Genomic DNA, 25,259 nt, shown 5'->3' on the forward strand with positions numbered 1-25,259 from the left:
TCAGTGGCCTCTTGTTTAAATAGACCTCTCAACCTTGACAGTGCCCCTTTAAATATTCCTAAATACCACAGTGAAAATAAAAACTTGAGTGTGCAAAAAATAAGCCTGAAGGGAAGTGGTTCATGCCCACCAAGTTGCCATCTCAACCATATTTTCGTCACCTGTGTATGTGGTACAAATCTGCGGCTATTATAGCAAAGCACTTGCATTTAGTGTTTGAAATTCATAGCCTCAAAGGTGGCCTTGTATTTTCTTCCCCTTACATAACCTGAAAAAAAATGAGGGGATGGGGGCAGTTCCATTGGCTCCAACCCCTCCTTAGCTAATGAATACATTAAAATAAAAATAATCATAGAGCCCACCCTTAAATATGCTCTGAGTAGGTATCCAGAAGTTAAAAAGCAACCCAGCTGAAGAAAAATTCTAGGAACATTGATGGGATTGTAATTAGTTGAGCAGGAGTTTTGAATGCTGTGGGTTTGTGATGGGCTGGGCCCCTAGTATGTCGGGTCACTTCTGCTTTGTTGAGGACAGTGTGAGCCCAATTCTCTTTTCTGATCTTCCTAATCCAGTTTCTGTATGCCCTGGTCTCTTTTTGTCCATGTCGACCTAACCTAGGCTCTGAATATAGTCTGTTCTGACCCAGCCCTAGCCCATCCGTTCCTTCCACACTGGTGAGCGCACACCACCCTTGTGGCCTGCAACTATGAATGTGTGGTGGAGATGGGACAGACATGACAGAGAGTAAGGAAAGATTGAGTTGGGCCTGGTGAATGAGCCTTGGGAGACTACACTTGAGAAGTAGCTGTGGTGGTTTAAAATGGAGCACATCTTGCTCCTTTCAGCATCCCTGCCCACCTCCACAAACTCCTTTCACTACACCCAGTTTACTCCCCAGGCCTGTGCCAAACATTCTTCTTAATGAAAATCAGGGCACAGGGAACACTGGCCTTAATTTATCTATCTTTTCCTTCTTGCCCGGTGATCATGAGAATGAGAAGGGGAATAAGCAATGTGGTATTATCATCCCCACCATTCTAGAATATCTGTCCTTCACATCCAGATATCCTAATCTGGGCAGGAAATGAACATGCCACAGTTCCCATTTAGACACCAAGCCCAAAGAAAGAACGGACAGGGATCAATGCAGAAGCTCTTGACTGGTTTCACTGGGACAGTCAAAATCTATATATGCTTTTCTAAAATAGTCAAAAATAGAGACATTCATTCATTCAACTGTATTTATTGAGCACTTACTGTGTGCAGAGCACTGTATTAAGTGCTTGGGAAGTATAAAATGGCAACATATAGAGACGGTCCCTACCCAAAGAGACATATAGTATGCCTTCCCACTCTTCACGCTCCTTATACTAATTTATGTTCTCTTCATGCTTTTTCTACTTCCTTATGATGCACTCCTTCCAGTGTTATTCATGGGGAAAATCAGTCCTTCGGACTACTTCATTATTTTGGAAATACCAGACTTAATCTGTCTGGTAATTTCACATACCCAAAGATCTATTGAGTCAGTATTTGCAAAATTCTAAGACATTAATGATAATTTGATGAAGCATACTAGTCCATTAAAATGTAAGGTCCTTGTTTGAGGGAATTTCACCTTACGCTTCTGTTCTATTTCCCAAATTCTTAGTGCAGTCCAGTGCACTCAGCAGGTGTTTAAGAAATATCATTTCTACTACTATTACTACTACTACTACTGGAAAATCATAGACCACCGTCTAAGATAAAATATTTAATATTGAGATTATAGAGACTAAAACAGCCAAATATAAAGTTATTTTTGGTTTAAATAGAGCTTGTCAAAACAACTTAAAATATAATTCAAACAGTTTATTCACTCTTTTTCCCTTTCATTTTTTAATTTCTTTCTGTTTCATGGAAAATCTGAAGCATAGACTTTAGGCACATTCAAGTTTTTTCTTATTTTAAAATTTATTTAAATTTCATGGGGAATTTGAGGCATAAGATTTCGTTCATTCACATCACCATACTTGGTAAAATGTGGGAGCAAAAAGTGAGGAGACCACCCAACTACATAGCTTAAATGGGAGATAGTATGATTTAATGTAAAGTGATTCGGACTGTGGAGGCTGTAATCTCCTTGTTGTCGGGAAACAAGTTCACCAACTCTGTTATACTGTTTTCATCCAAATGCTTAGTACAGTGTTCTGTACACAGTAAGCACTCAATAAATACAATTAATTGGTAGGTTTTTTTATGGTATTTGTTAAGCACTTGCTTATGTGCCAGGTACTGTACTAAGCTATGGGGTAGATTCATTCATTCATTTAATCATATTTATTGAGCACTTACTGTGAGCAGAGCACTGTACTAAGCACTTGGGAAGTACAAATCGGCAACATATAGAGACGAAATAAACTAATCTGATTGGAGCTCACAAGATAGGGTAACTGATGCCCAGATAAGTTAAGTGACTTGCCCAAGGTCATACAGCAAACAAGTGATTGAACTGAGATTAGAACCCAAGTCCTTCTGACTGTCTCTATATGTTGCCAACTTGTACTTCCCAAGCGCTTAGCACAGTGCTCTGCACACAGTAAGCGCTCAATAAATACGATTGATTGATTGATCCTAGGCCTGTGCTCTATCCATTAGGCACACCACTTCTAGTTGAGCGAGAACTCTGGGTTATAGCCCCACATCTGTAGCCGGCGTCCTGACTGACCTTGGGCAAATTATTTAATTTATCTAGAACTCATCTATAAAATGGGGAAACAATATTTGCTTTCTCTACCACTTGGATTGTGAAAGATTATGGTCTAATGGAAAGAGCACAAGCCTGGGAGCCAGAGAACCTGGGTTCTAATCCTGGCTCTGCCACTTGCCTTCTGTGTGACTTTAGGCACTTAACTTCACTATCCCTCAGTTCCCACATCTGCAAAATGGCAATTTAATACCTGTTCTCCTCCTACTTACTGTGAGAGCCCCATGTGGGATCTGATTATCTCATATATACCCCAGTGCTTAATACAGTGCTTGGCACATAGTAAGCATGTAACAAATGCCAAAGTTATTGTGAGTCCTGTTGTAGGGTAAGGGGCTGTGTCTGATCTGATTATCAGTTTTTACCCCAGTGCTCAGCACTATGCTTAGCACATAAAAATTAATTAACCATAAAAATAATAATATTTTAAAAAAACATGATTATGTAACCAATATTTACAATTTAATATTGAAGGGAGGATTTTCCTGGGAAGCATACCTGACAAGCAGCTGTTTTGAGTTTGAGAATGACCTTGGCCCATGCCAACAACTAATTTTGGGTTGTGTTCACTGTTTCATCTTTGAAATTACAAAATTATGAACCCTCAGGCCCCATTGATGTTCCCAGGCAATTCTCACCAGGTCTATGTGTTTGCCTGTCGCTGTATAGGCTTTAAATGCTACTGGCATTTATTTTGTTCAAATGATAGTCATGTAGCCTTGACTACTGCTTCTGCCTCCTGGCTAACCTCCCAGCCTCCTGTCTCTCCGCACTTCAGTCCACACTTTGTTCTCCTGCACAGATCATTTTTCAACAATGAATTTACTATTCAGAAGGTGCTGGCATGAGGTAGAAATAAACAAACTCTTTTTATTTTTAAAACTTCTAAGGTGATTATTTGAAAATTCAAAGCTAAAATACTTTGCCTTGAGAGATACTTCAATCTCCCAACCAACAAAACGTGAGTAGACTACTTGGAACTTCAAAAGAGAATAAATAACAAATGACTGAATTAAATTTTCTCTCAAGAAACAGTTTTCACACTGCTTTTCAGTGGTTTATTTGCATGACAAAGCAGAATTATTATTTTCTCTAGAGTAGGGTAAAGACCCTATTTAACAAAAACATTAGGTTATTTTTGTATTCCCTTAAGTAGCAGAAAAATTAGTGTAGATTTTTTCAAATTTGTATGGTGTGACAAACTGGTCATCCACCTCTCTTGCATTGCAGACGTGCTTGTTCATTTATACATGATTCACACATAAAACACCAACCAAATAATATATAAACCAGGAGATAATATACAAACCTTTGTAAATGATTAGAATTTTAGCCTAAAATGCCAATAAAATTGGACTGAAACACACTTAGTTCTACCATGACATGTTTTAACTACAACTACTACATAGAATACTGTTTTTAAAGGTATCTCTTAAGCACTTGCTATATGTCAAGCAGTGTTAATAATAATAATTACTATATTATGGTATTTGTTAAGCACTTACTATGTGCCAGGCAATGTACTGAACGTTGGGGGTGAATATAAGAAATAGGACTAGACAGAGTCCCTGTCCCACATGGGACTCATGGTCTCAATTCCCATTTTACAGATGAGGGAGCTGAGGCACAGAGAAATGAAATGGTTTGCCCAAGGTCACACAACAGACGTGGCAGAGATGGGATTAGAATTCATAATAATAATAATAATAATAATGGCATTTATTAAGCACTTACTATGTGCAAAGCACTGTTCTAAGCACTGGGGAGGTTACAAGGTGATCAGGTTGTCCCACGGGGGCTCACAGTCTTAATCCCCATTTTACAGATGAGGTAACTGAGGCCCAGAGAAGTTAAGTGACTTGCGCAACCTCATACAGCTGACAGTTGGTGGAGCCAGGATTTGAACCCATGACCTCTGACTCCAAAACCCATGCTCTTTTCCACTGAGCCATGCTGCTTCTCTGTTCTTTGCACTGGGGTCCATACAAACCAATCAACTGGGATACAGTTCCTGTCCCACATGACGGTCATAGTCCAAGTAGGAGTGAGAACAAGTATTCAGGCCCCTTTTAGACTGTGAGCCCACTTTTAGACTGTGAACCCACTGTTGGGTAGGGACTGTCTCTATATGTTGCCAATTTGTACTTCCAAGCGCTTAGTACAGTGCTCTGCACATAGTAAGCGCTTAATAAATACGATTGATGATGATGATGATGATTTGCAGATAAAGCAACTAAAGCACTGAGAAGTTAAATGACTTGCCTAGTCACAGCAGATAATTGGTGGATCTGGGGTTAGAACCCAAGTCCTTTGATACCATACCATACCTCTTTCCGAAAGGCCATGATGCTTCTCATGCTCTTAAGGGCATTAGGGAACATTGCTTTTGAAAACGTGCATCTGTATGAACAGAATATGACTGTGATGTTGTGGAAGAAACAGGTGTGAGCATGTGTGTCACACATAAAGCCACTATCCTCCTATGCTCTGCACATAGTAAGCGCTCAATAAATACGATTGATGATGATGATCCTCCTTACCTCACAACCTTGTAATCTCAGTGTCATCCTCAACTTATCTCTCTCATTCCACTCTCATATTCAATCCATCGCCAAATCCCATCTGTTCTACCTTCACAACTTGGCTAAAATCCACCCTTTCTTTTCCATCCAAACTGCTACCACACTGACCTATGCACTTATCCTGCCTTGACTATGGCATCTGCCTCCTCACTGAGCCTCCTGTCTCTCCCCACTTTAGTCCACACTTCACTCTGATGCACAGATCATTTTTCAATTAAAACGTTCATCCCATGTCTCTCCGTTCCTCAAGAACCTTCAATGGCTGCCCTTCCACCTCTGCATTAAGTGGAAACTCCTTATCCTTGGCTTTAAAGCACTCAATCAACTCAACCCATCCTAGCTCACCTCACTACAACCCAGCCTGTGCATTTGCTCCTCTAACACCAGCTTAGTCGCTGTGTCCCGATCTCATCTATTTCACCATTAACCCCCTTCCTACATCCTCCATGTACACCCACTTCCTTGGACAACTCATTTGCTCCCATGACTTCAACTACCCACCTCTATGTGGATGATACTCAAATCTACATCTCCAGATCTGATTGCTCTCCCTCTTTGCAGTCTCACATTACATCCTGCCTTCAAGACATCTCTACTTGGCTGTCCTTCCGTCACCTCAAATTTAACATATCCAAAATAGAACTACTTATCTTTCCAGCCAAACCCCATCCTCCCCATGACTTTCTCACCACTGTGCAAGATACCACCATCCTTCCTCTCTCACAACCCCAAAACGTGGTGTTCTCCTTGACCTCTCTCTCTCATTCAACCCACACATTCAATCCATCACGAAATCCTGTCAGTCATGCCTTCACAACATAGCTAAAATCCACTCTTTTCTCCCCAACCAACTGCTACCATGTTAATCCAATCATTCATCCTTTCCCACCTGGATTACTGCATCAGCCTCCTTACTGACCTCCCAGCCTCCTGTTTCTCCCCATTCCAGTCCATATTTCACTCTGCTGCCTGAATCATTTTTCAACAAAAATCGTTCAGGAGAGTACAATATATCAATAAATTTGATACATTCCCTGCCCACAATGAGTTTACAGTAACAGTTAGTGACCGTAAATAGTTAATAAATAATATTAGTGGATTGATTTGGAAACCCTTTGAGGCAGGAAGACTTTTTAAAAAAATAGAAATGCTTCCCCTGAAATACTTAGATCAAGTACACACAAATATACAACATCATGGATTTTGTTCATGGATATCCTAATTAACATTTCTGACAGAAATTTCTCAGCATATGCCTTGTCATTTTGTGGAAAAACTTGATTTCCTGCTACAACCCCCACAATAGTAGCTTTCCTATATAGTGTTATTCCATCACAAAAGTTGTTCTGGCTCACAATCTGAATTGCATTAAAACAAAAATTCCTCTTTTCATTGATCTGCCATTCATTTATCTGCTGATGACGGAGTTTTGCCAGATGGACTGTTATTCATCTTTTGGCATAGCCATTTAACCTCAACTGCTGAATTGATTTTATAAATTGAAACAATGCATTATATCCCCTTAGTTAGCTATTACCCAAGTTAATTTTATTGACCCAATCTCAAATAACTGAAAAAAATAATTTAGTGAGAAAAATGGAAAAGAGCATTAAACTGTTAGATTTTCATGCTTTTCTGGAAGTTTAATATGCATAAAGACCTACCTTTGTTTTGTGACTAAAATTCAAGAAATGTATACACAGTTTCTAATATAGCATTCCATCTTACAACATGAAAATATCTCAGAAATACCTGGTGTGATTTTTTTTCTTTTTTATGATATCTATTAAGTGCTTACTATGTTCCAAGTATTCTTCTAAGCACTGGAGTAGATACATGTCAATAAAGTGGGACAAAGTCCAACATATTTTATATTTTATCAGGTGATTTGTTAGTTTGTTGATTAGCTTCTTCTCTTATAGAACTTACATTTCTTTCTACTTTTTCTTCACCCTATAAAGGATATTTCGAGTGTGAGGGGTTTGAGAATTAGTTTTTGTTCTTATCACACGTTTTCTTTTGCTTCTTAACCACTTTGTTTGGATATAGTTATTACATTTTAGTTTGGTTTGCATATTGTACTGTAAATGTTCACTTATTGTAACTTCTGTACAAAGATTAAAGTGTTACATTTTATATTCTCAAAATGAAAGTACCAGCATTTAAAATAAATGTTGTAAGCTTGAGTTTTACTAGAAATCATTTTTTAACAATTCATTTTTTATTCACTGCAAAAATAGTTAAGTAATTGTTCAGTAATGAGTAAATGCATTATTGCTTACTTTTATGGGAAAGAACCATTTTTTCTGATGTTTCTCTTTTGATAGGAAGTAGATACTCTTAAAATAGAGGGAAAGGAATTTAGGATAAATTAAGTTCTTTCTGTGAAAGGCAAATGCATCTTGGGAAGAGGATCTTTCAGCAAAATCTGATATTTTAGCTGCAGTTACCGAGTGAAGGTGAGGGGACACATATCTGTACCTAGTGATTTTAGAGGTCTTTACCACTAGGCCCATCTATGAGTCCAAGCTGGACACTAACATACCTAGAATCCAGGCAAGTCCAGTGGCTGAAAGGGCATAAAATTCAGGGCTTCAAGCACCCAAGATATTACTTGCTATTTATACATATTCTGGGAAAGTCAGGGGGTAGTCACTAAAAACCTGTTTCCTTATTTCCATGATCCCAATCTTATATTCCCTGAAAGGGAGAGAGAAGAAGATAAAAAAAAAAAAACACCTAGTTCCCAAAACCCATGTTTTGTCATGAGACATGGAATGGCAAATGTAACTGGTAATATTTCCATCATAAGGTGAAATCTAATAACAAATTTATCAAGTATTGTAAATAGTTTTTTATATGAAAACTGGGACTCTGACTAGGAACCAAAATGGTTAAAGGGCAAGAAAGCATTCAATCATTCAATCATATTTATTGAGGGCTTACTGTGTGCAGAGCACTGTACTAAGTGCTGGAAAAGTACAATTCAGCAGCATTCAATCGTATTTATTGAGCACTTATTGTGTGTAGAGCATTGTACTAAGCACTTGGGAAGTACAAGTTGGCAACATATAAAGATGGTCCCTACCCAAAAACGGGCTCACAGTCTAGAAGGGGGAAACAGACAACAAAACAAAACATGTAGACAGCTGTCAAAGTCATCAGAACAAATAGAATTAAAGCTATATGCACATCATTAACAAAATAAATAGAATAGTAAATACATAGAAGTAAAATAAATAGAATAATAAATCTGTACAAATATATATACAAGTGCTGTGGGGAGGGGAAGGAGGTAGGGTGGGGGGAATGGGGAGGAGGAGAGGAAAAAGGGGGCTCAGACTGGGAAGGCCTCTTGGAGGAGGTGAGCTATCAGTAGGGCTTTGAAAGGAGGAAGAGAGCTACCTTGGCGGATAAGTGGAGGGAGGGCATTAGAGACAATCCCTACCCAACAACAGGCTCACAGTCTAGAAGTGGGGGCAACGTGGCTGTAGAATATTGGAGAGGGTCAAAAGAATAGTGGTCTCTGGGGGAACAGGACACATTTGTGGGGGCTGGGGGCGTCAGAAAGAGATTAGATGAGGAGGCTTTAGCCAAATAGTGGAATTTCAGAAATGGTGAAGAATGTATAAATATTACAAAGTCAAGTGTGTTCCCACATTGGTGAGTATCAGTGAGTCAGTCAATTGTATTTATTGAGCACTTACAGTGTAGAGAGCGTTATACTAAACACTTGGTAGAGTACAATACAACAAGAGTGGAACAGGAGGTCATTAGAGTGAAGGAATGAGAGGAGTTGGACATGCAGGACATCCAAATGGATATTGAAGTCTCCATTGGTCTATGTAGGAAAATACAATGAGAGAAGGAATGAGAGTACAATGAGAAAAGGATCAAAATGGTTCAGAAAATTAGAGGCGGCGTCTCTGGGGACATAGATAAACCATGACTAGTGAATGGAGTGAGTGGGTGGTAGAGGCAGATGATAGGGGTTTCAAAGGAAAGGAAAGAGAGGGATGGGAAAGTGAGATGGTGTGAAAGTGGCATTGGGGAGTGAGAAGGAAGCCCACTCTTCCCTCTTCCTAATGAGTCTGGGGGAGTGTGAGATGAGCCACCAGCCACAACCACCAGAAAGAATGGCAAGGGAAACAGTATCGTCTAAGAAGGGCAAGGTTTCAGTGATGGCTAAGAGAAGTAGTGACTGGAACAGGATTCTGAATCCCATATGGGACAGGGACTGTGTCCAGCCTGATTAGCGTTTATCTAACCCAATACTTAGAACAGTGCCTGGCACAGAATAAGTACTTAAAAAATATCATTAAAAAAGGGATGTAGGGAAGCTTTTACATAATGCAGCAGGTGTTCCATAAGCCCTACTTGGCTGAGGCTGTGAGGAATGTGCAGTGGTGGCATGAGGAGTTGGTAGGGATTGAATGGGAGTGAACTGGGGGGAGAAGTGGAGAGGGATGCAGGGAGATGCTTGGACAGGAAATAGGAATAAGGTGAGGGAGAAGGGCGGGGTGGGTTGGATAGGAGTGAGCTGAGCCGATGGAGGAGCATATGAGGAGAGGTGTATGTGGGGGGATGAGGAGGGGACCTCGATCCAGAGGGCAGGAGACTGAGGGTACATAATGCGGCTAGGCCATAAAAGAAAGGAAGTTCGGTGTTGCAGCAGTTGATCTGAGGAGGGTAATGCAAGTTCCTCTAGTAGGTGGAGACTCAACAGCTCCCAGCTGGGGGAAATCAGCAGAGTGATTGATTATTGCTAACAAATCCCAAGTTGCTAATTAGCAAGTCATTATAGTAGCTTTCCGGAGTGAATGGGCCCGCAGTAGTTCATTGTTAAGAGGTGAATGCCGACTTGTTATCGCCTTGGTGAGTCTCTGTCCCAGTTCTTTTGGGGCTGTTAGGGTCACTTTGTGGGGAGGTGGGTGGAGGGATTGGTGATTCCTTCCTTCTGCACTTCCAACACCCTGGTGCCCCGATGGGTGTAGTGGGTGGGGAGGGTGTCTTCTCTTTCTGTATAGTTTTAGATGCCAAGTGTATTGGGGATGTGGTGTTTGGGGATGTCAGAGTACTGGGGTTATTTTTGCCTCTGGGTAGTGCTGGTTGGTGCTGGGGGGGATGACAACTCTCCCCTTTGCTAGGTCCTCAGTTGGCCACTTGCAGGGAGGCAACCCTTCTCTTAGGCCTGATTATTGGCCTCCTGGTGTGGCCCAGTGGAAAAAAGCACAGGCTTTGGAGTCAGAGGTCGTGGGTTCAAATTCCGCTCTGCCAACTGTCAGCTGTGTGACTTTGGGCAAGCACTTCACTTCTCTGTGCCTCAGTTACCTCATCTGTAAAATGGGGATAAAGACTGTGAGGCCCTGTGGGACAACCTGATCACCGTATAACCTCCCCAGCACTTAGAACAGTGCTTTGCACATAGTAAGTGCTCAACAAATGCCATCATTATTTATTATTATTATTATGGAGGACAGAGAGCTTGGTGTTCCTTCCCCCCGGAGAGATCCTAGCCTCCACGGTGGGGAAGGGGTCTGGGAGTAGCAGAGCCCTTCCCTTCCCCCAGTATTTTGGCCCCTGGTTTGCCAAGGGCCACTGGGGTGATTGGTGACCCTTCTCTCAGGTGGGATCCCATGCCTCTGATGTGGAGGGGAGGTGTGGAGGGCTTGGAATCTCTTTCCCCAGGGTGATCCTACACACTCTGTGGTGGGGGGAGAAGAGGAGGTGGTGGAGACTGACCATTGACCCTGTGTTTTGGACCCTAGTTTGTCAAATAGGCACTGGTGTCATGGGCAGCCCTTCTGCCTGGCACCATCAGAGGTGGGTGTGGCGGGAGGACTGTAGGTAAATACCTGTGCTACTGATATACCCCTTAAAGACAGGAAGAAGATAAATGCTCTCTATTAAAATTCTTAAAAAAAGGAAACCAGAAATAAAACAGCAACCAGTGACAGGATCCAAAAAAAAAAAAAATCAAATTTGTGGCCTAATCTGCATGGTGCTGTGCTAAGCGGCTAAATCAAAATATCCTAGGTTTTTGGCTTTTGGAACATTGCAGTCTAGTGAAGAAAGTATGTGCACTACCAGATATAAAGAAGGGCTTTTTAGGGGACCTCAAAAGTAACTTTTTTTACATTTTGTGCTTTTACATTTTCCTCCATCCATTCAATTGTACTTACTGAGCACTTACTGTGTGTAGAGCACTGAACTAAGCGCTTGGGAAGTTCAAATCGGCAACATATAGAGGTGGTCCCTACCCAACAATGGGTTAAAATGTAAAATGTGTGAAAGTTACTTGTTGAAGCACTGTGTAAAGTCCTCTGTCTTTTATTGAATGGTCTCCACAATCTTATTATCTTGTATCTTGTAGAGAAGTTGTGTATTATCTTGTAGAGAAGCAGCGTGGCTCAGTGGAAAGAGCATGGGCTTAGGAGTCAGAGGTCATGGGTTCAAATCTCGTCTCCACCACTTGTCAGCTGTGTGACTTTGGGCAAGTCACTTCATTTATCTATGCCTCAGTTCCCTCATTTGTAAAATGGGGATTAAGACTGTGAGCCCCAGGTGGGACAACCTGATCACCTTGTATCCTCCGCAGTGCTTAGAACAATGCTTTGCTCATAAGTAAGCACTTAATAAATTCCATCATTATTATTATCATTATTGTGCTTATCCCAGAGCTTAGAACAGTGTTTGGTACCTAATAAGCACTTAACAAATGCCAAGAAAAAAAAAACACAAAATGAATAAAAAACACCTAGTACCCTGCTCTCCACCTAGCAGGCACTCAAGACATACTGTTAATCATCATCATCATCATCATCAATTGTATTTATTGAGCGCTTACTGTGTGCAGAGCACTGTACTAAGCGCTTGGGAAGTACATATTGGCAACATATAGAGACAGTCCCTACCCAACAGTGGGCTCACAGTCTAAAGGGGGAGACAGAGAACAAAACCAAACATACTAACAAAATAAAATAAATAAAATAGATATGTACAAGTAAAATAAATAAATAAATAGAGTAATAAATATGTACAAACATATATACAGGTGCTGTGGGGAAGGGAAGGAGGTAAAATGGGGGGGATGGAGAGGGGGACGAGGGGGAGAGGAAAGAAGGGGCTCAGTCTGGGAAGGCCTCCTGGAGCAGGTGAGCTCTCAGTAGGGCCTTGAAGGGAGGAAGAGAGCTAGCTTGGCGGATGGGCAGAGGGAGGGCATTCCAGGCCCGGGGGGATGACGTGGGCCGGGGGTCGATGGAGGGACAGGCGAGAACGAGGTATGGTGAAGAAATTAGCGGTGGAGGAGCGGAGGGTGCGGGGTGGGCTGGAGAAGGAGAGAAGGGAGGTGAGGTAGGAGGGGGCGAGATGATGGACAGCCTTGAAGCCCAGGGTGAGGAGTTTCTGCCTGATGCGCAGATTGATGGGTAGCCACTGGAGATTATTGAGGAGGGGAGTAATATGCCCAGAGCGTTTCTGGACTAAGGTAATCTGGGCAGCAGCATGAAGTATGGATTGAAGTGGTGAGAGACATGAGGATGGGAGATCAGAGAGAAGGCTGATGCAGTAGTCCAGACGGGATAGGATGAGAGCTTGAACGAGAAGGGTAGCGGTATGGATGGAGAGGAAAGGGCGGATCTTGGCAATGTTGCGGAGCTGAGACCGGCAGGTTTTGGTGACGGCTTGGATGTGAGGGGTGAATGAGAGAGCGGAGTCGAGGATGACACCAAGGTTGCGGGCTTGTGAGACGGGAAGGATGGTAGTGCCGTCAACAGAGATGGGAAAGTCAGGGAGAGGGCAAGTTTTGGGAGGGAAGACAAGGAGTTCAGTCTTCGACATGTTGAGCTTTAGGTGCCGGGTAGACATCCAGATGGAGATGTCCTGAAGGCAGGAGGAGATGCGAGCCTGGAGAGAGGGGGAGAGAGCAGGGGCAGAGATGTAGATCTGGGTGTCATCAGTGTAGAGATGATAGTTGAAGCCGTGGGAGCGAATGAGGTCACCAAGGGAGTGCGTGCAGATCGTGTAGTGTTAATGGTTATGAGAATGCTGTAGTTTCTGTGCATATACTATATTTCCATGCTTAATCTTTATTTTGTAGTTCTCATTTTTCAGTGGTTTTGTACAAATGTATCATTCTCTAAAAGGAGTCAACATAGAAATAGGATTCCAGACATAAAACTATTAAGAATTAGAAAATGTCCCAAAAAGAAAAATTAAATTGAATAGTAAAGCCTGGCCAGATTCAAATCATCTATGGGCATCCTCGATGTTGAATCTTTTTTTGGTAGACTCTGCTTCTTTTTTTATTTACCAAACACAACTTAGACTTCACATTATTTACTTGTGTCAGGATATCATTTGGAAATCAATCACTGTCTTGGTGTATTGATGTTTGCTGGCAGAGAGAAATGTGTGTTGCAGTCAGAGGACCTGGGTTCTAATCCTGTTCTTCCACTTGCCAGCTTTGTGACCTTGGGAAAATCACATAACTTCTCTGTGCTTCTCACAGTACCTCTATCTCTTCTATCTCTTGCCCACATCCTACCTCTGACCTGGAAATCTCTCCTCATATCAGACAAATAATTATTCTCCCCAACTTCAAAGCCTTATTGAAGGCACATCTCCCCCAAGAAGCCTGTGCTGAGTAAGCCCTCCTCTCCTCTTCTCCCACTACCCTCTGCTCTGCTCTTACTTGCTCCTTCATTATTCCTCCCTTCCCATACCCACTGCACATATGTATATATCTTAAATATCTGTAATTTATTTATCTATTTTTATTAATGTTAATGTCTGTCCCCCCTTTAGACTATGAACTTGCTGTTGTCAGGAATGTGTCTGTTGTTATACTGAACTCTCCCAAACAGTTTAGTGCTCTGCACACAGTAAATGCTCAATAAATATCATTGAATGAATTACTCTCCAACTGAACCACTAAATCCTTGGTTCAGGTCTGGATCACCTTGTTCCTGTGGTTCAATCACCTCCTCCTCTCTGGTCTCCCATTTTTCAATCTCTCACCACCCTCAAAGAGTTTGGCATGTCCCCTAATGGTTATCCCCATGCCCATTACTTTGACCATGTCAATCCACTACTGCCAGCTCTCCATCAAATTTCAGAGCAAAACCACCTGGGGTCTTCAAAACCAACCTGGGCACACCTGTATTTTATTGCTAATCTCATCTCTCTCTTCTATTTGTATATTCAGATATTTCATCACAATAAGTGATAGATCATGGCAGAAGTGCTGATTTCCTTGCCTTTCATAACTGCTAGCTTCTCTTCATTTTAGGCATTGTCTCTACATCTACCAAAATGAAATAGATGTGAATTATAGGGATAAGGACCTGGTAGAGTTCAAGGCATGTTCTTCAAATCAGGCCAACATGCTGATGTGAGAGTTCTTGGGATGCTCTTGACACATGATTAAGAGCATATGGTTCTACTAATCACTATTTTCAGTTTAGAGTTCCTGAGCAGCTATCCTTAAATTGGTGCAAGTATTTTCCTAGGCTCACGTAGCTTTGTAGGTAAAATGACGCTTGCAATAGAAAATATATCTTTGAATAGCACATTCACCTTGAGTGAACATGATATTAGATTCACAAGAAATGAGGAAGAGACTCTACCCTGGATGAATGGAAATAGATAGGTATCTGTCCTGTTTTTAAAATTTTCCAGGAAAGAGCTCACAATCCATTATATCAGACTTCAGTCAATCAAGCAATCGTATTTATTGAATGCTTACTGTTTAGTTATGTCTAATCTTTATATTTTCTTTTGCTGTATAAGATCAGAGCCATGATGTATGCCTTCAGCAATACTGAAAAACTACTCAAAATATTGTTCACATTCTTCTATTTTTTAATGATATTTGTTAAGCTCTTACCATGCCAAGCACTGTTCCAATTGCTGGGGTATTTATAAGCTATGTTGCCGATTTGTACTTCCCAAGTGCTTAGGACAGTGCTCTGCACACAGTAAGAGCTCAATAAATACAATTGAATGAATGAATAAGATAAGCAGGTTGAACTTAGTTCCTCTCCTGTATGGAGCTCATAGTCTTAATCCCCATTTTATAGTTGAAATAATTGGGCAAAAAGGAGGTAATTTACCCAAGGTCACACAGCAGACAAGTGGCAGAACTGGGATCAGAACCCAGTGTCATCTATGAGAATTCTTGGAAAGTGTTCTTAAAGATTAATAGCTTATAGAAATATAAAATAAATGTAGTAAGAACCTTAAGTTAGAGGATCATCAGTCAAAGCAAACCTTTTACAAAGCTCTACAGCAGCTATTTCATAATTATGACATTTATTTAAGCATTTATTATTCACTATGAGAAGCAGAATTATGAGAAGCAGCATGGCTCAATGGAAAGAGCCCGGGCTTTGGAGTCAGAGGTCATGGGTTCGAATCCCCACTCCGCCAACTGTCATCTGTGTGACTTTGGGCAAGTCACTTAACTTCTCTGTGCCTGAGTTCCCTCATCTGTAAAATTAGGATTAAAACTGTGAGCCCCCCGTGGGACAACTTGATCACCTTGTAACCTCCCCAGTGCTTAGAACAGTGCTTTGCACATAGTAAGCGAACACATACCATTACCACTATGCACTGGGGTAAATATAAGGTCACCAGATTAGGCACAGCCCTTGTTTTTGGATAGTATTTTTAAATTTTGAGTTATTTAGCACATAGTAAGAATTGAACATATATCATGAAAAGTGTAAATTATTGAAAAGTGAGTGCTTGCTTCCCCTTTATAAATTCATTTAATCAACTAATGAAGTGGATTAAAAAACACTGCTATTTTCTTAGCAATATCCCCATTTATATATGTCTGTCATATGGCCCTTAGTAGTGTTTTTTTATGAAAATATTTCAAGTCAAAAAGCTCTGAATAGAAATGAGAAGGAATGGAGAGCAAAAAGAATTGGCAGATGCCTCTGTCAAATGCCCAAACATTGTGGCATCAGCAGATTTCATACCAGGATTTTCCCAGCTTGTAGAAGTCCAGAGTGAAGATTCTATTGGTTTTTTTTTTTTTCCTGCTTTTCCAACTCACAAGCCTTTCAAGTGTTTTCAAGGTTTTTTCTGGGGTTAAGGGAAATTGGCGAGCGATTTCAGACATTAAGAATTCAAACAGGCATGAAATTGAAAGGAAGAAAATAGCACAGAGCACGTGATTTAGAAATCCCCCCATAGTTTACTGCATTATCAACAGTAGTATAGACTGTACCTATTTGAATAATAATGTCTACTTTTGCCTTTTGGGAGTGAACTTACCTTTTTTTTACAGCTTCAGGAGAAATTTCCCCTTTGTTTCCATTCACTGAAACAACTTGTTGCTCCTGTCTCCCTTTAAAATACGGTTGAGCACAAAAGTGAACATTCATATACAATATATAAGTTCAAACCATCTTCTAAATGCACTCATACCCACTTAATTTTCTTTATTTGCAATGTGTAACTGAGCTTTTGCTCCAGACACAGGTAGTTGATACCAGAATCAAAATTAGCAATTAAATATTAATAAGTATTCGTCCCTTAGACATCCACTCATAGCTTTGCTCCTGACAACAACAAAAAGTTCACAAAGTTCCCATCTTATTAAGAAACTGAAATAATACTTCGGGGGTCACATGATTTCAGGCCGCATTTAATGTCGGTAAATCAGGTAACCTAATGATGTGATTGGGAGAACAAGTAGTCAGTAGGGGTACATTTTTATTTTTTAATGTGAACAGTGTGCACATCAGTGCACTTGGAAAATTAGCAAAGAGAGGACCAGAGTTGATTTATTATGAAATGCTAATTGTGAGGAAAGTTCTTGTGAGCAGAAAGTACTTTACTCAAATGAACAGATCTACATAATAATGAGAAGACCTGATGCTCTAGAGTTCGAACCCGTTCATGCTTGGGATAAAAAATCTGCCTACATTTTAGAAGCATTGATGAGATTGGCACCGTTACACTTTCAGCTTCAAAAAGAAGGTTTTCCTAAATGCCTGTATGTGAAGTCCAGTCACAGCAATGCACTTGTCATCTCAGATAGGGGTAGGGCTAGAGAGGGCACCTGACATATAGTAAGTGCTCAACAAATACCATTAACAACAAGGTGCCCTAAACATTGCCTGCCTCAGCAAATCCAAATGCTGAAACAAGGCTTACTGGAAGAGCATAGGACTGGAAGTTAGAAGACCTGAGTTCTAGTTGCAAGTCCACCCAGTTATATGTTGCCAACTTGTACTTCCCAAGCGCTTAGTACAGTGCTCTGCACACAGTAAGTGCTCAATAAATACGATTGATTGATTACCTGCTTAATGACTCTGTGTAAGCTACTTAACTTCTTTAAGCCTCAGTTTCCTCATTTGGGAAATGGGGCTAAAATAGACTGTCAGCCTTGGGTGGGACAGGGTCTGGCTTTGATCTCATAAACCCGTATCTACTCCAGCATCTGTCCCATAGTAAGTGCTGAGACTATGTTCAAAAATTTTTTTGATAAAAGATCAATCTGCAAATGGAGATTTTAAGGAACACTTTTATTTTTCAAAACGGGTATTAGTTTTGCCCTGTGTAGATTTTTCTAATGACTGAATTAAAGAGGGAGGTAACTGGTTATGTTTGTTATATATGTATTCTGATTTATTTTATAATTAAGACTACAGTAGGAAATTTCCCTTGAATAAATAAAATAAATGATGGCATTTGTTAAGTGCTTACTATGTGCGAAGCACTGTTCTAAGCACCGGGGGGGATACAAGGCGATCAGGTTGTCCCATGTGGGGCTCACAGTCTTAACCCCCATTTTACAGATGAGGTAACTGAGGCTCAGAGAAGTTAAGTGACTTGCCAAAAGTCACACAGCTGACAAGTGGCAGAGTCAGGATTTGAACCCATGACCTCTGACTCCCAAGCCCACACTCTTTCCACTGAGCTACGCTGCTTCTCTAACCCTAACCCTAAACCTTGAAGTAATTCAATTCTATAAAAATCTTTGGAAGCTCATTTTTTGGTTATTTCTATTAGTCAAACTAGTATTATTTCTCAACTAACAATTTCAACACTATTAAGTGCTTTGAAGAATATATGTGTTGTCCTTGATCTAGTAATACTACATAAGAATAAACATTCTAAATGCCTATCACATAGATCCATCAGTCGGTGGTATTTATTACACACTTACTATGTGCAGAACACTGTACAACAGATTTGGGATAATAACAATAATAATAATAATAATATGATATTTCTTAAGCACTATGTGCCTAATGCTTTTCTAAGTGCTGGGGTAGATACAAAGTATACAGGTTGGACACAGTCCATGTACTGCATGGGGCTCACAATGTTAGTCCCCATTTTACAGTTGAGGAACTGAGGCACAGAGAAGAGAAGTGGCTTGCCCAAGGTCAAAAAGCAGACATGTGGCAGAACTGGGATTAGAACCCATATCCTCTGACTCTCAGGCTGTTTTCTTTCCACTAGATCGTACTGTTTCATGCCCACATGAGTTTGCAGTCTAGAGGGAGGAGATAGGCATTAATATAAATAAATTATGAATATATATATAAATGCTGTGGGGCTAAGGGTGGCGGGAATACCAAGTGCCCAGACGATATGGATACAAGTGCATAGATGATGCACAAGGGAGAGGGATCTGGGGAAAGACAGCTTAATCAGGAAAGGCCTCCTGGAGGAGATATAAACTTAATTAGGCTTTGAAGGTGGGGAGAGTGGTGGTCTGGTATATATATATATATATATATATATATATATATATTTGGAAGGAGAGGGAATTCCAGGCCAAGAGGAGGCCATGGGAAAGGGATAAGTGGCGAGAGCAACATTCATTCCTGTATAGGAGAGGAACATTTGTTCCTTTGATGATGATGATGATATGGCTCAGTGGAAAGAGCACGGACTTGGGAGTCAGAGGTCAGGGGTTCAAATCCCGACTCTGCCAATTGTTAGCTGTGTGACTTTGGGCAAGTCACTTCACTTCTCTGTGCCTTAGTTACCTCATCTGTAAAATGGGGATTAAGACTGTGAGCCTCCTTGGGACAACCTGATCACTGAGTAATCTCCCCAGCGCTTAGAACAGTCCTTTGCACAGAGTAAACACTTAATAAATGCCATCATTATTATTATGATGATGGCATTTGTTAAGCACTTACTCTGTGCAAAGCACTGTTCTAAGCGCTGGAGGGGATACATGGTGATCAGGTTGTCCCATATGTGGGGCTCACAGTCTTAATCCCCATTTTACAGGTGAGGTAACTGAGGCACAGAGAAGTGAAGTGGCTTGCCCAAGGTCACACAGCAGACATGTAGTGAAGCTGGGATTAGAACCCATGACCTCTGACTCCTAAACCCAGGCTCTTTCCACTGAGCCATGCTGCTTTGGGTTCTTTTAGGGTTTTGTTCAAATAATGGAATCCCAAGTTGAGGGGTCTTTCATTTAATCACTTTCAATCAATCAATCGTATTGAGCGCTTACTGTGTGCAGAGCACTGTACTAAGCGCTTGGGAAGTACAAGTTGGCAACATATAGGGACAGTCCCTACCCAACAGTGGATATTGACTTTTAATAGAGCACTTTCATAGCATTAGATGTGCCGTTTCAAACCATAAAGAGTTTGGGCCTTGGCAGAAAAGTGCGTAAGAATCATCCCTCCCTTGCTCAGAGCACAGCATGTGAAGAAGGAAGCATGATGGGAGACGTGAGTAGACATGGTTTTAGGCAGGTGACTCGGGCCCTTAGGAAGAGACTGGAGGAGTGGATATCAGTGAGAAGCTGATATGAAAGCTTTACTGAGATAAGGTCAGTGCCTGGGTAGTAATAAGGAAGGGGCAGATCTGGGGAGTCTAATGGGGGAGGCCCAGCAAAACTGAACCAGCCTGGCTGTTGAGTCTTAGCATGGAGCCAACGAGGGCCCTGAGATTGAGGGGGTGGGTGTCTCCCAACACAAGAGCATCATCGCCTGCCAGGGAGAGTAGAGAGCCAGTATGGCTCCTGAGGGGCTTGGGGGCCACTCTAGTGTGGGATGGGGGAACAGTTGCCCTCCCCTCTTTCTGCTGGCAATACCTTGGCCCGGCCTGGGGGTGCGTGGAACAGTCTACGTCGCAGTCAATCAATCAATCAATCGTATTTATTGAGTGCTTACTATGTGCAGAGTACTGTACTAAGCGCTTGGGAATTACAAATTGGCAACACATAGAGACAGTCCCTACCCAACAGTGGGCTCACAGTCTAAAAGGGGGAGACAGAGAACAGAACCAAACATACCAACAAAATAAAATAAATAGGATAGAAATGTACAAGTAAAATAAATAAATAAATAAATAGAGTAATAAATATGTACAACCATATATACATATATACAGGTGCTGTGGGGAAGGGAAGAAGGTAAGATGGGGGGATGGAGAGGGGGAGAGGAAGGAAGGGGCTCAGTCTGGGAAGGCCTCCTGGAGGAGGTGAGCTCTCAGCAGGGCCTTGAAGGGAGGAAGAGAGCTAGCTTGGCGGAGGGGCAGAGGGAGGGCATTCCAGGCCCGGGGGATGACGTGGGCCGGGGGTCGATGGCGGGACAGGCGAGAACGAGGTACAGTGAGGAGATTAGCGGTGGAGGAGCGGAGGTTGTGGGCTGGGCAGTAGAAGGAGAGGAGGGAGGTGAGGTAGGAGGGGGCAAGGTGATGGACAGCCTTGAAGCCCAGGGTGAGGAGTTTCTGCCTGATGCGCAGATTGATTGGTAGCCACTGGAGATTTTTGAGGAGGGGAGTAATATGCCCCGAGCGTTTCTGGACAAAGATAATCCGGGCAGCAGCATGAAGTATGGATTGAAGTGGAGAGAGACACGAGGATGGGAGATCAGAGAGAAGGCTGGTGCAGTAGTCCAGACGGGATAGGATGAGAGCTTGAATGAGCAGGGTAGCGGTTTGGATGGAGAGGAAAGGGCGGATCTTGGCAATGTTGCGGAGCTGAGACCGGCAGGTTTTGGTGACGGCTTGGATGTGAGGGGTGAATGAGAGAGCGGAGTCGAGGATGACACCAAGGTTGCGGGCTTGTGAGACGGGAAGGATGGTAGTCTTAATCACCATTTCACAAATGAGGGAACTGAGACCCAGAGAAGTGAAGGGACTTGCCCAGGGTCACACAGCAGACAAGTGGCAGAGCCAGAATCAGAACCCAGGTCCTTCTGACTCCCAGGACCAAGCTCTATCCACTAGACCGTGCTGCTTCTCAATGCTCAGGTTTGGACCTGTAATTCTGGAGATAAGGAAAGAGTACAGAGGAGAGGCACAAAATGAAGATTTTTTTAAGAAAGGCCAAAGAATTTAGGCTGATTTAAGCTTGAAATCATGAAGCCTTAGGAGTGAGACCCTCAAGATTTTCACTTCGTATACTTTATGAAGATTATTTGAATACACCAAGGAACCTTGGCTGGAATGCAGTGGGCTTCACTTCTGCCCTTTCCTCTCTGTCCAAACCGCCACCCTGCTCGTTCACCTGTACATATGTATATATGTTTGTGCATATTTATTACTCTATTTATTCATTTTACTTGTACATATCTATTCTATTTATTTTATTTTGTTAATATGTTTGGTTTTGTTCTCTGTCTCCCCTTTCTAGACTGTGAGCCCACTGTTGGGTAGGGACTGTCTCTATATGTTGCCAACTTGTACTTCCCAAGCTCTTAGTACAATGCTCTGCACACAGTAAGCGCTCAATAAATATGATTGATTGATTGATTCTTCTCTGCTTCGGGCTGTCGAGTGAGTTGAGGATCATACCAGCTCTTTGTGGGCAGAGAATGTGTCTGTTGTATTGTTATAGTGCGCTCTCCCAAGTGCTAAGTACAGTGCTGTGCACACAGTAAGTGCAATAAATACTATTTGACTGACTGATCGACCGATATTCATCCTACTCTCAGCTCCACAACACCTGTAGCCATAGCCATAGTTTATTTTAATTTCTGCCTCTCCCTCTAGACTGTACGCTCCTTGTGGGAAGGAAACACGTCTACCAACTCTGTTGTACTCTCCCAACAAATTGGTATAGTGCTCTAAAACAGTAACTGCTCAACAAATACCACTGATTGATTATTCTTTTGAAGAGACACTGCCTGATATTGTAAGCTCCTACAACCAACCAATTCTACTGTATTGTACTCTCAAGGGCCTATCTAGTACAGTAGCAAGTAGTACAGATAGTAAGTGTTCAATAAATGCTATTAATTGGGGGATTATTTGAATGGTATTCAAAATCCACAGTGAAGCTAGCTAGCAACCTGTCTTTTCTAAAGCCCTGAGAGAATGTTTGTTTCTCAATTCTGCTTGAGTGGAGAGACCATGGGAAATGCCAGGTTTCCTCCAGAGTCAGTTTGCCTCTTCTAAAAGTTTCATACTACAATTTATAAACATTCCAAAGGAAATTTTTCTTGAGAAATTACACAGGCTAAACTACCTGATGTTAAAACCTCTGATGTTTGGTTTGTGGAATTAAGGTTGATACAGGGCTCTGTACCCAACATCAGAATCTCACTTGGGGAGGGTTAATGAAAGAATCTTAAGTGTAATGTTAGCAAGCATTTTACAGATGCTGGAATCAATGGAACAGATTTATAGGGGTCAATTAAGTCCATTAGCTTAATATATATTGGACGAGTCCGTGTCTTGTAAGAAGAATGCCCGGTGATCATTCTATTCACAAAGCCTGATGTGTGGTGGAGAACCAGGAAGCGTGGCCTTATTTTTCTTCTTTTATGATTCCTAGCTCAGAAATAAATTATCTGAATTAACCATTATATACATGATTTATTTCCTCAAAGAAATAGATTTTACCCTGAATAGGGATAAATGGCCCAGATGGGTAGAACTGCAATCCCCTGGAATGCGGCTTTTAGGCTAAATGTTACTCTGGTTTCAAAGTTGACAGGTGGAATTTGCCTTCCTATATTAAGGTATTTGTTTTAAGGGTTAAATATGAAAGTGCTTGAACAAAAATATCATAGCACAAACACATCTTTTGCAAGATAAACTGGATTCCTCCAATCCAAATAAAGAGTAAACTGAATTTTTTGAGAGGACATGTAGAAGTTGTGATAATTCAGTAGAACAAGCAGAATAAATAAAACAATAAAGACCAGTTAAATAATCAGATCTACAATTTAATTTGGTACCCTGTGCCCACTCCTAGAAATAAAATTCCTATCTTATTCAATTAAGATAAATAAATTTGAAGACATGAATGTTATTCACCCAGAAAAAAATGACAACCAAAATACTAAGAAAAATGAATAAGACAGAAATGATTTCTTTTTAATTATTATTCTCCTTGACATAGGGTAATTCTTAAATCATGATGGATTACCAGCTTGGATGAAAACTTATTCAGGCTTGCTCAGTCTCTTAGGGTATTTTGGGAAATGATCAACCTGTACTGTGAGTGACAGTTTCTTAATATCTCTGTTGTTCTTCTTTTTCAGACGCACTATGAAAATGGGGAGTACATAATCAGGCAAGGTGCTAGAGGTGATACCTTTTTCATTATCAGCAAAGGAAAGGTAAGTGCTTGTTTGCCACCCACTTGCAGGTCAAGGGTTCTGTGAGAAGATGCCCCAGAAAATCTGATGTCATACTACGGTTTTCCACAGATGATAATAATATTAGTAGTAGTAGTAGTTGTTGTGGTATTAGTAGTATTATTCTTAAGTGCTTGTGTCCTGTCCCTGACTTTCCCATCACTGTAGAAGGCACTACCATCCTTCCCATCTCACAAGCCCGCAACCTTGGTGTCATCCTCGATTCCGCTCTCTCATTCACCCCAACACTTCCAATCCGTCACCAAAACCTGCCAGTCTCACCTCCACAACATCGCCAAGATCCACCCTTTCCTCTCCATCCAAACAGCTACCTTGCTTGTTCAATCTCTCATCCTTTCCCGACTGGATTACTGCATCAGCCTCCTCTCTGATCTCCCATCTTCCTGTCTCTCCCTGCTTCAGTCTATATTTCACTTTGCTGCCCGGAATATCTTTGCACAGAAACACTCTGGGCACGACACTCCCCTCCTCAAAAATCTCCAGTGGTTGCCTGTCAACCTACGAATCAAGCAAAAACTCCTCACTCTCGGCTTCAAGGCTGTCCATCACCTCGCCCACTCCTACCTCACTTCCTTTCTCTCCGTCTACAGCCCAGCCCGCACCCTCCGCTCCTCTGCTGCTAACCTCCTCACTGTACCTCGTTCTCGCCTGTCCCACCATCGACCCCTGGCCCACGTCCTTCCCCTGGCCTGGAATAGCCTCCCTCCACACATCCACCAAGCTAGCTCTCTTCCTCCCTTCAAAGCCCTAGTGAGAGCTCACCTCCTCCAGGAGGCCTTCCCAGGCTGAGCTCCCTTTTTCCTCTCCTCCTCCCCATCCCCCCCACCCTACCTCCTTCCCCTCCCCACAGCACCTGTATATATGTTTGTACAGATTTATTACTCTATTTTACTTGTACATATTTACTACTCTGTTATTTTGCTAATGAAGTGCAGATTGCTGCAATTCTATTTATACTGACGGTTTTGACACCTGTCTATGTATTTTGTTTTGTTTATCTCCCTCTTCTAGACTGTGAGCCCATTGTTAGGTAGGGACCGTCTCTATATACTGCCGACTTGTACTTCCCAAGCGCTTAGTCACAGTGCTCTGCACACAGTAAGCGCTCAATAAATATGATTGAATGAATTGAATGAATGAAATGCAGTATGAAGTGCTAGAAATAATACACAGGTGGAAATTAGAAACAGTCTCTGTCCCTGAGACACCAAAGAGGTTAGAAAATATATTCTGCCAATTCTCCCTTTTGCATCTATCTGCTCTTGGTTGGAGTCTCTGGTACATTAGGACAGGGATTATCTCTATTGCTGGATTGTGCTTTCCAAGCACTTA

At 41.7% G+C, this 25,259-nt stretch overlaps 1 protein-coding gene across 2 annotated transcripts in view; it reads left to right on the top strand.

Moving 5' to 3' along the window:
* Nucleotides 1–25,259, top strand: part of PRKG1 (protein kinase cGMP-dependent 1) — a 1,213,342-nt gene that overhangs the window by 935,479 nt on the left and 252,604 nt on the right. For both annotated transcript variants that reach the window (XM_038744169.1, XM_038744170.1), the window contains one exon: nucleotides 23,811–23,888. In XM_038744169.1, the coding sequence (XP_038600097.1) occupies nucleotides 23,811–23,888 (78 nt within the window). The remainder of the gene's footprint in view (nucleotides 1–23,810; nucleotides 23,889–25,259) is intronic.

Source organism: Tachyglossus aculeatus, chromosome 3, assembly GCF_015852505.1.
Source record: "Tachyglossus aculeatus isolate mTacAcu1 chromosome 3, mTacAcu1.pri, whole genome shotgun sequence".
Classification (NCBI taxonomy): domain Eukaryota; kingdom Metazoa; phylum Chordata; class Mammalia; order Monotremata; family Tachyglossidae; genus Tachyglossus; species Tachyglossus aculeatus.